Source organism: Camelina sativa, chromosome 11, assembly GCF_000633955.1.
Source record: "Camelina sativa cultivar DH55 chromosome 11, Cs, whole genome shotgun sequence".
Taxonomy (NCBI): Eukaryota; Viridiplantae; Streptophyta; class Magnoliopsida; order Brassicales; family Brassicaceae; genus Camelina; species Camelina sativa.
The window spans coordinates 13,860,440-13,870,467 of NC_025695.1; the positions used below are offsets into that span (position 1 = coordinate 13,860,440).

The following is a 10,028-nucleotide window of genomic DNA, read 5'->3' on the forward strand; positions in this document are numbered from 1 at the left end:
TAGAGTACGGTTACAACCTTCCACTAAAGGTTGTTCCATCAATCCCGACATGTATCAGCTCAGGTTGTATGGTTGACTTGAGCAAGACATGTCCAAATGATCTTAAGAAATTTGTCGGGCGAGATATAGTCGCATGCAATAGCGCATGCCGAGAAGACAACTCCCAGGAGAACTGTTGCACTCGTTACTTCAACTCAAAACAAACTTGCAAGCCTACACAGTACGTGCAAAACTTCGACCGCGCTTGCCCATTCGCCTATAGCTACGCCTTCAACGACAATAACAGCACCTTCACATGCACAAATTCAACTGACTACGTGATCACGTTTTGTCCCTCCTCCATTCCCAACACCACCAGGTAAATTCACAAGCCCTGCTAGACTCCGATCAGTTTTAATTAATTCTCTATTGCGTAGGTTGATTAAGTCAAACATCACACTACATATGATTACATATTATAATATGTAGATAGGGTTAGGTAGATAGTCATTTGTAGGAAAATTAAGGATGATGATATTTACGTAAATAATGTAGTCCATTTTCCTCCTTTGTTTTAAGGAAAAAAAAACCATTATATTATGTAAACTGACGTGTTATCGTATAAATCAACCAGTATGTTTAAGACTTTAATTAAGATTTGCGTGGCCACTCTACCCACTTGAGAATTGAGAATACAGATGAGAGCAATCTATAGATATATTTTCGCAAATAAAACTATTACAATTTCAATTTTTACTATATATGATTATTCTTTTTTTTTTTTTTTTTTTTTTTCTGTCTATCGGTTATAAAATAAAGTCAACTAGGACTAGCGATAAAATATCTTATCGAAACGCTGGTGTGATAAAATATCTTATCGAAACGCTGGTGTGTATGGCAATTAGCGAGTGCGTTAGTTGGAAGACCAAAAGAATCAAAATAACTTTTGTAGTTTACGTAAAGACAATTTTGGAAAACCACCAAAATAAATAATAAGGATGGACGAAGTAAACTGGATTATCCTGATATTTTTGTGGTATTTGTGATTCACTCTACATTTTCCAGATTAGTTTTTACTCTACAACGAATTTGATATAGATATTCGTAAAAATCTGGATATTGCGCTCGATATCTGATCTCCTTGGTATTGTTATTATGATTATAGAAATTTTTCAAATTCAACAGAAATTTTATACCACTCGTAGAAAAATTATTTTTCTTTCTAATAGAATTTTAAATACTTTTAAAATTAACTGATTAGTGTAAATATGTAAACAAGACTATAGTTTATCATTCATTGTTCAAATTAACGTTTGACATAAATTTTTAGAATATATAATAGAAACTAGATAGTCCAATGACACACACATATGTATCTTTATAGAATACTAAATGCTACTTTTGAAAAAGCAATGACACCAATGCCATTTTTACAGTTGTATTAGTGTCTTTTACAAAAAAAAACTAAATGGTAGTTGTCTTTTGGTTCAACGTTGAGATAAAAAAATTTACATATAAAGCTTGTAACTCAAAATTACAAAGCAAATACAACACCACTAGGCTCAAATTCAATATTCTTAGAAAATCAAAATAAATCTTGATTACTAGCTTCACTTAGCTCTAGTTACTGAGTTATAAAATAAGTTGCTCAAAACTCATGTTTTGGCGTCTACTTTTGATTATGCAATACTAGTGCCCAAATTCAATTATATGACTCTGAGAAATTCCCCTGTTTCGATATCACATGGTATCTGGCGATTTGATGCCAAACAAGATTATACAGTTTTGGCGTCAAAGTGGGATTTCACGGTTTTGCTGCAAATTGGATCCCTCGGTTTTGGCATTGAAACATGATACTGTGATTTTGACACCAGTATACAATTATGCGGTTTTGGTGTCTAAACTCTAAACAAGATTATGTGATTGCCCCAAACCACGAACTATAGTTTTGGAGCCAAAACAAAATTATATGTTTTTTGAGGCGAAACAAATTCTAGGATATTGGTTCCAAAACAAGATACCAGGATTTAATAGAATAATAAATCTAAAATTTATGATCTACATTTATAAAATAGTACTTTATATTTTTGGTTGTTTTGGATGGAATTTAATAAGCTAATCCATGTAATTATGTTACCAGAAGCTCGATGGCTCCATTACCAGCAGAACCAAAACGTAAGTTTATTTTTTGTTTTATTATATTCCTCCTATAATAATGTATGAGATGTTTATTTTGGTTTTGTCTAATTAATGCTAATCAAAATTTTTGTTTGATACATTGGCAGATGATTCTCAAGGGATGATGTTAAACACCATACTTGGTACCACCTAATTCAATGCAATCATATCTCTGTTGCCCTATCATGTACATATAACACCTAAGTTTTGCTTGTTTTATCTTCCAGGAGTCGCAGCAGCTTTAGCTGTGTCGATCATTATTGTTGTGATTGCGATAGTTGTGAGAGCAAAGAATGCGAAAAGAAAGAATGAATTAAGTGACGAGAACATCGACGCGGTTGTGATGTTGAAGAGATATAGTTTTGAGCAAGTCAAGAAGATGACAAACTCGTTTGCTCATGTTCTAGGGAAAGGAGGATTTGGCATTGTCTATAAAGGAAAATTACCCGATAAGAGCGGCCGAGATATTGCACTGAAGATCTTGAAAGAGTCGTCACAGGGTAATGGAGAAGAGTTCATCAATGAACTAGTTAGCATGAGTAGAGCATCTCATGTTAATATTGTTTCTCTCTTTGGATTTTGCTATGAAGGGAACAACAGAGCTATCATTTATGAGTTCATGCCGAATGGATCGCTTGACAAGTTTATTTCCGAGAATATGTCAACGAAGAAAGACTGGAAAGCTTTATACAACATTGCGGTAGGTGTTGCTCGCGGGTTAGAGTACTTGCACAATAGTTGTGTATCCAAGATTGTGCATTTTGATATAAAGCCTCAGAATATACTCATAGACGAAGAATTTTGTCCAAAGATTTCGGATTTCGGACTTGCGAAGCTCGGCAAACGGAAAGAAAGTATCATATCCATGTTAGATGCAAGAGGGACCGTAGGGTATATTGCTCCTGAAATGTTTTCCAAAAACTATGGAGGAGTTTCACATAAGTCGGATGTGTATAGTTATGGAATGGTGGTTCTTGAGATGATCGGGGCAACAAAAAGAGAAGGAGTTGAAACTTCTACGTCCAATAAAAGTTCAGTGTACTTTCCAGATTGGGTCTATGATGATCTTGAGAGGAAAGAAACCATGAGACTTTTAGAAGATCATATAATCGACGAAGAAGATGAGAAGATAGTTAAGAAAATGACATTAGTGGGTTTGTGGTGTATACAGAATACTCCATCTGATCGTCCACCAATGAGAAAAGTTGTTCAAATGTTAGAGGGAAGTCTAGATGCTCTACAGGTTCCACCTAAGGCTCCGTTGAGTTTACACGTGGTAACGGATTGGGAAAATGCTGAAGATAGTCAGCAGTCTTCGACACTAAGCTTGTTAGAGAGGAAATCTTCGTCGACTGGCCAATATACTTCAGGATTTTCCAAAGAGGCGGTTTAAGATTTTGTGAAAGAGAAACAAGGTATTTCATAATCCTCGTAAACCAAAGGCAACAAGAACGTTGTAAAATGTTGGGATCTTCTTGTTGGATTCTTGATGAACTCATTTTTTTTTGTTTTATAATAAATACTTACTATTGCTTCATCACTCGTTCGTGCGCAAGTATTACTTCAAGCAATCGAGCCGGCACTTGTACTTCAAGATAGATGATGTTCATCAAATATATTTATTCCAAGAAAAGATCTAGAAAATGATTGCTAGTTTAGTAGATTAACCAAATAGTTTGCATGTCCTAGAATGTATTTAGATAGGAAAAATGTACAATAGTAAGATTATTAAAATTGCAGTGTAAGTTGCTAATCGTCACAACAATCGTAATTTTGAATATGAAACCATCCTATCCTATTAGGTTAATCAATAAAGACCTTACTTAACCTACTGTACTTCTTTACGGTTAATTTGTATACTAATTTTATATAATGACTCTCAAATTCATATCATCGTTTTTAAATACACCGAGCCAATTCAGCTGATTCGTTTTTAGTTAAATTAAGAAAATATCCAAACCTTCAATACTAAGTAAAATTAGTAAAGTATGTTACATTTTTATCTAGTCTTCATATCATAAAATGTAGCAGACAAAGCTTTTAGTTAGGTGGTTAAATATCATCATCAACCTGGATTGCATCATCTCTTAGGCCCTACTCTACAATTAATATAAAGACGATCTTATCAGATATACTAAAAACTACATAGTTAACTAATCTGAACCATGGTTAAATACAAAGAAAAAAGAAAATAGAAGAGACATGATTCGTGAAAGCAACATCATTTAATATCTACACTACAAAATGGACCGAGTCTACCATTTAACATTACAATAAGTTGATTGAATATAACTGAAGGTAGTGATTAGTGAAGGAAGAAAGAAAAAAATAGAGTCAACCCGACAACAACAGCTACAAAAACCAAACTGTTAACGTTTGAAATCGTCAACCTTTAAACTATTATTATAAATCTCCCGAACCGACAAACACAACGCAGAATTATATAATTAACACTAACGAACGTAGTTTAGGTTCTAGTAACCCTAAACTCTATACAAATCAGGGAAAAAGTAAGAGAAAAAACATTAACACAATATAGGTCATTAGAGTGTGTTTGGTCAGATGGGGGAGAGGAATCCATTTATTTTCTTCCTTGCTTCACATTTGTTCATCTCCCGTATGACTTCTTTTCCTAATTGATGGTTCATCATTTTTATTATTGATTTGTTAAGTCTTCTTTAATTTCTTACATATTTCGTAGGAGTGTTGTCAAGGACTATCATAACCATAGAGAACAAATGTGATCAGACTGTGTGGCCAGTAATCTACTCATGGAACTCGCAAATCACCACCACCGGCTTCACCCTCAAAACAGGGGAGGCCCGTGACATCAACGCGCCTTCGTCGTGGTACGGTATTATTTCCGGTAGGACGCTTTGCTCCACCGCCGCAGGAAATTTCTCTTGCGTCACTGGAGACTGCGACTCAGGAAAAATCGAATGTTCTCTTGATGATTACGGTTGGTCTCCGGTGACTTACGCCTACTTCAGATTCGATAACAAAGGCGGTTCCGACAGCTACACCATAAGTGTCGAATACGGTTATAATCTTCCAATCGTGGTGATCCCGTCGCAAAATACTAGCACATGTATCCCCGCCGGTTGTGTGGTTGATGACCTGAACAAGACTTGTCCAGAGGATCTTAAGACGTTCTCGGGAGATAAGCTAGTAGCTTGTAGTAGCGCGTGTCAAGAATCCGGTGAGCCGGAGATTTGTTGCACCAATGATTATAAGTCCAAAGAAAATTGCAAACCGACAACGTACACGAACAACTTCGAGAGTGCGTGTCCACGTGCTTATGTCTATGCTTACGACGAGTATGTCAGTACTTTCACTTGTCCAAACTCAACTGATTACGTCGTCACGTTTTGCGCTTCTTCATTGATTCTCAACAACACTACTAACAGGTGAATTCCCTCAATTACGAGTCTCAGTTCATTTTTTACTTCGCTTCTTCGTCAAAACATCACACGCTTCTCTAACATCCAGTTTTCGACTAACAACTTTGTTTTCTCTTAGGTCTTTTAGTTATCAAATTAGTATGGAATTGATTTTCAATATTTTCACATATATTAATAAAAAATTAAGTATAATACTCTTTTTTTTTTTGTAAGAAACAATTTTCATAACTCTAAACAATGTAATTTTCAATTTTTAGTCAATATTTTTTTGAGTTTTGTATAATCATATAAATAAATGTAAGGTTTCACTCTCTCTTTATTGGTCCACTTGGCAATGCAATTTAAGAAAAAAAAATATTTATAATTCAACACAAATTAAAAACAATTAATCTTCACATTTAACTCACATATTATAAAACTGAAATCATATAAACTTCCTCTATAATTATGCATTAACTTTATTTCTCCACTAAGTTGTATTAATTAATTGTATTAGAACAAAATAATAAATCAGAAACAAAAAAATATTAATATTAAAACACAAATTAAAAAACAATTAATCTTCACATTTAACTCACATAATATAAAACTGAAATCATATAAATTCCCCCTATAAATTATGCATTAACTTTATTTCTCCACTAAGTTGTATTAATCAATTGTATTAAAACAAAACAATAAATTAGAATTGTAACTCTCATTTTCCTACATGTAATTTTTCATCACTTCTCTTCCTATAAATACTCATTATCTTATTCTCTTAGTCTCACACTCTTTCATTATCTCATTTTCTTCCACTATATCTCAAATCTCTTTTCTTTTCTTTTGTTTTATTTTGTGTTTTTTTTGTTATTGTTGTCGTATGGGTTTAAAAAAATCAAATCAAATATCATTGTAAAAGCTTAGTTTTAGAGTTTGTATGATATGTATATCTTATATTGTTTTTTTTTTAATGTTTTAAAAGGTTTATCTCCATTGTCTATTTTATATTAACATCTTATAAGTCATTATTTTCATACTTTCTTACAATATTCACCACCCAATAAGATCATGAAGTTGAAATGATCCATATCTAATTATCTATTATGTCTCCGGTTATCTCAAATATTCATGTATTATTTTTAATAATTTATAAAGATCAATATAATATTTAAAGATGAATATAATTATCCATTTATAAAGTCTATTTTATTTTGTAAAGTGTATCAACTCTATTTATAAAGTCTATTTTGTTTTGTGATCCAATAGATAAATATGGAAAGATCAATATAATATTTATTTTATTTATGATCTGAGGTTTTTGAAAACAAAAAGAACATAATTAAAAAAATTGGTCTTTGTGTTTTAATCAAAATGAAAAATGATCCTAAAAAGAAATCATATTTAACTGGAAGTGAAATATAAAAAAATATATAATTTTAAAAATACCATTTAACCAAATTCTCTAAAGATGAAACCATTAGTATGAAATCTAGCACTATAAATTAAATTGATGAGTGAAAAACAAAAACAAAGAAAACCAAAAAGATATAAGTTATCCTTGGGATTTTAAAAATTCTTGAGATTGAAGTTCATATAATTTTATAAGAAAACTAATTTAGTTTGTCACTTCAAAAGTAATATTTTCATTTTGAAATATTATGTGTAAGTGTTGAGTTTATATCAACAAACAACCAAATCATGTGAATTTTGATTAGGCCACTTGGTATTCCTTTTATTTTAAGTTATAACAAATTAAAATATTTATGTATAATTAACTCACTTTTAAAGGCATGTAACTCCATTTAACTCTACATTTAACTCAAATGTAACTCCTATCCAATAATTTTACATTAATTCATTCATCCTACTAACTTATTTATCTTTCAAAAACAGTTCAATGTACTTCCCAGATTGAATCTATGAAGATCTCGAGAGGAAAGAAACCATGAAATATTTCGGAGATCATATAGTCGAAGAAGAAGAGAAGATAGTGAAGAAAATGGCATTGGTGGGATTGTGGTGTATCCAGACCAATCCATCAGATCGTCCACCAATGAGAAAAGNGAAAGATCAATATAATATTTATTTTATTTATGATCTGAGGTTTTTGAAAACAAAAAGAACATAATTAAAAAAATTGGTCTTTGTGTTTTAATCAAAATGAAAAATGATCCTAAAAAGAAATCATATTTAACTGGAAGTGAAATATAAAAAAATATATAATTTTAAAAATACCATTTAACCAAATTCTCTAAAGATGAAACCATTAGTATGAAATCTAGCACTATAAATTAAATTGATGAGTGAAAAACAAAAACAAAGAAAACCAAAAAGATATAAGTTATCCTTGGGATTTTAAAAATTCTTGAGATTGAAGTTCATATAATTTTATAAGAAAACTAATTTAGTTTGTCACTTCAAAAGTAATATTTTCATTTTGAAATATTATGTGTAAGTGTTGAGTTTATATCAACAAACAACCAAATCATGTGAATTTTGATTAGGCCACTTGGTATTCCTTTTATTTTAAGTTATAACAAATTAAAATATTTATGTATAATTAACTCACTTTTAAAGGCATGTAACTCCATTTAACTCTACATTTAACTCAAATGTAACTCCTATCCAATAATTTTACATTAATTCATTCATCCTACTAACTTATTTATCTTTCAAAAACAGTTCAATGTACTTCCCAGATTGAATCTATGAAGATCTCGAGAGGAAAGAAACCATGAAATATTTCGGAGATCATATAGTCGAAGAAGAAGAGAAGATAGTGAAGAAAATGGCATTGGTGGGATTGTGGTGTATCCAGACCAATCCATCAGATCGTCCACCAATGAGAAAAGTCGTTGAAATGTTGGAAGGAAGCCTAGAAGCTCTACAGGTTCCACCTAAGCCTCTACTGGATTTACATGTGGTAACGGCTTGGGAAAGTGTTGACGAGAGTCAAGAGACTTGTTTCTCGACACCAAACCAATTAGAGAGACCCATTACTCTTTAAGATATTCTTAAGCTTTTCTTCAAGACATATAGGCATGGTATGAACTTGGGGTGTGTAAAACTTAAAAACTTCAAATAAATGCTAAGATTAATCAAGAACTCACGTATTGATAAAATATGAAACAAACGTGGTCTTCTACTAAGATTGATTTTTCTAGTTTTCCCTTGTACAATATATGAGTTCAAATCCATAAAGTATATAACTTGACATAATATGTATAAAGTAATAATATTAGTATTGTTCATAACTATATTGAGAAGTGTTTAGCGTGCGAAACTGATGAACGTAGATTATCATATTGAAAGACTGTAAGTTTGTAACTCCCAAATGTTATTTCTATTATGAACAAGTAAAGATATATATAACTAAATATGAATGTGTACTGTCACAAGAAAGAATCTCTGTGAGCCATTTGAAACTCACATGCGGTTAGTAGCAGATCTTGCTCTGGCCACTGATCTCGTGTAGAGTTCTTCGTACTGTGTAGCCGATGATCCCCAACTGAAATCTATACTCATCACTTTCTCTATTAGTCTCATCCATTTATCTTCATCATTCTTGTAGTGATTGAATGCTCGCTCCAATGCATGATTGAAACTCTGTTTTAACATTTTCTTTTTCAGTACATATAAACTGCTCACCACGGTTTTCAGCTATGATGAGCAACGACTGGTGAAGATTTGAAAAGAAGAGAGAATCGTTANACCACTGTTTTCAGCTATGAAGAGCAACGACAGGTGAAGATTTGAAAAGAAGGGAGAATCGTTAAGTTACCTGTTCGTCCGCGGTTTGAAATGTAAATCCGTTTTGAAATTGGGCTGGTATTGTGTCATCATCGATGTCAAAGACACTGCAAAAAGATTGAGAATAAGAAGAAATGTATTTTGAAACCAATGTCATCTGAAGGTAAGTAATGTTCCTGACCAGGTCTTAAGTTTTGGTTTTACCTGTCGTTTAAGCCTCCGGTTTTTCGCACAATTGGAATGGAGCCATATCTCATTGCGATCATCTGTGTAAGAGAGAAAGAATCCGACAATGAGTAGCCGATATTTAGTCACATCAATGGTTTGGTTTCAGATCATGTTTTGTATTTATACCTGAGTAAGTCCACAAGGCTCAAATATTGAAGGGATGATGAACATATCAGATGCTGCATAAATCGTATGAGACAGANATAACAACGAAATAGCTTCAAAATGTATCCTAAACAAAGTCAATTATGCGACTGCTTCAATATAAAGATCAAACCGTACAACAAAAGCTGTTTGCCAGTCATGGCAATGTATGATGTCGGGTTTTTTGCCGGACTGAAGAAGCAACTCTAATGCAGCTCGGCTAAAATATGAGAAGCGTCTGAAATCATCTTGCTCTCCGTAAAACTGTCCTCTCCAGAAGAATTTGCTCGGATGTTGAGGTTCAATGAAATGTACAGGCAAACCTATAACCAAAGAGAAAATTTAAAGCACTTTGAAAACCAAAAG

The 10,028-nt window shown here is 32.5% G+C and overlaps 3 protein-coding genes across 3 annotated transcripts in view; 2 read left to right on the forward strand and 1 right to left on the reverse strand.

Annotated features, from left to right (window-relative positions):
• The window catches only part of LOC104723252 (LEAF RUST 10 DISEASE-RESISTANCE LOCUS RECEPTOR-LIKE PROTEIN KINASE-like 2.4), a 5,206-nt gene extending 1,509 nt beyond the window's left edge, over positions 1–3,697 (forward strand). The window contains exons 3-6 of the mRNA XM_010441580.2: positions 30–358; positions 2,120–2,154; positions 2,265–2,300; positions 2,385–3,697. Of these exons, the coding sequence (XP_010439882.2) occupies positions 30–358; positions 2,120–2,154; positions 2,265–2,300; positions 2,385–3,550 (1,566 nt within the window). The 3' untranslated portion in view covers positions 3,551–3,697. The remainder of the gene's footprint in view (positions 1–29; positions 359–2,119; positions 2,155–2,264; positions 2,301–2,384) is intronic.
• LOC104723253 (thaumatin-like protein 1b) lies at positions 4,615–7,585 on the forward strand. The gene is made up of 3 exons (XM_010441581.1): positions 4,615–4,774; positions 4,859–5,564; positions 7,434–7,585. Exons 1-3 carry the CDS (start codon positions 4,720–4,722, stop codon positions 7,453–7,455), a joined length of 783 nt encoding a protein of 260 aa, XP_010439883.1. The 5' UTR covers positions 4,615–4,719; the 3' UTR covers positions 7,456–7,585.
• The window catches only part of LOC104723254 (probable starch synthase 4, chloroplastic/amyloplastic), a 12,655-nt gene continuing 11,451 nt past the window's right edge, over positions 8,825–10,028 (reverse strand). The window contains exons 14-17 of the mRNA XM_010441582.2: positions 9,645–9,687; positions 9,495–9,556; positions 9,322–9,397; positions 8,825–9,146 (exon numbers count right to left, since the gene is read on the reverse strand). Coding sequence (XP_010439884.1) covers positions 8,967–9,146; positions 9,322–9,397; positions 9,495–9,556; positions 9,645–9,687 — 361 coding nt within the window. The 3' untranslated portion in view covers positions 8,825–8,966. The remainder of the gene's footprint in view (positions 9,147–9,321; positions 9,398–9,494; positions 9,557–9,644; positions 9,688–10,028) is intronic.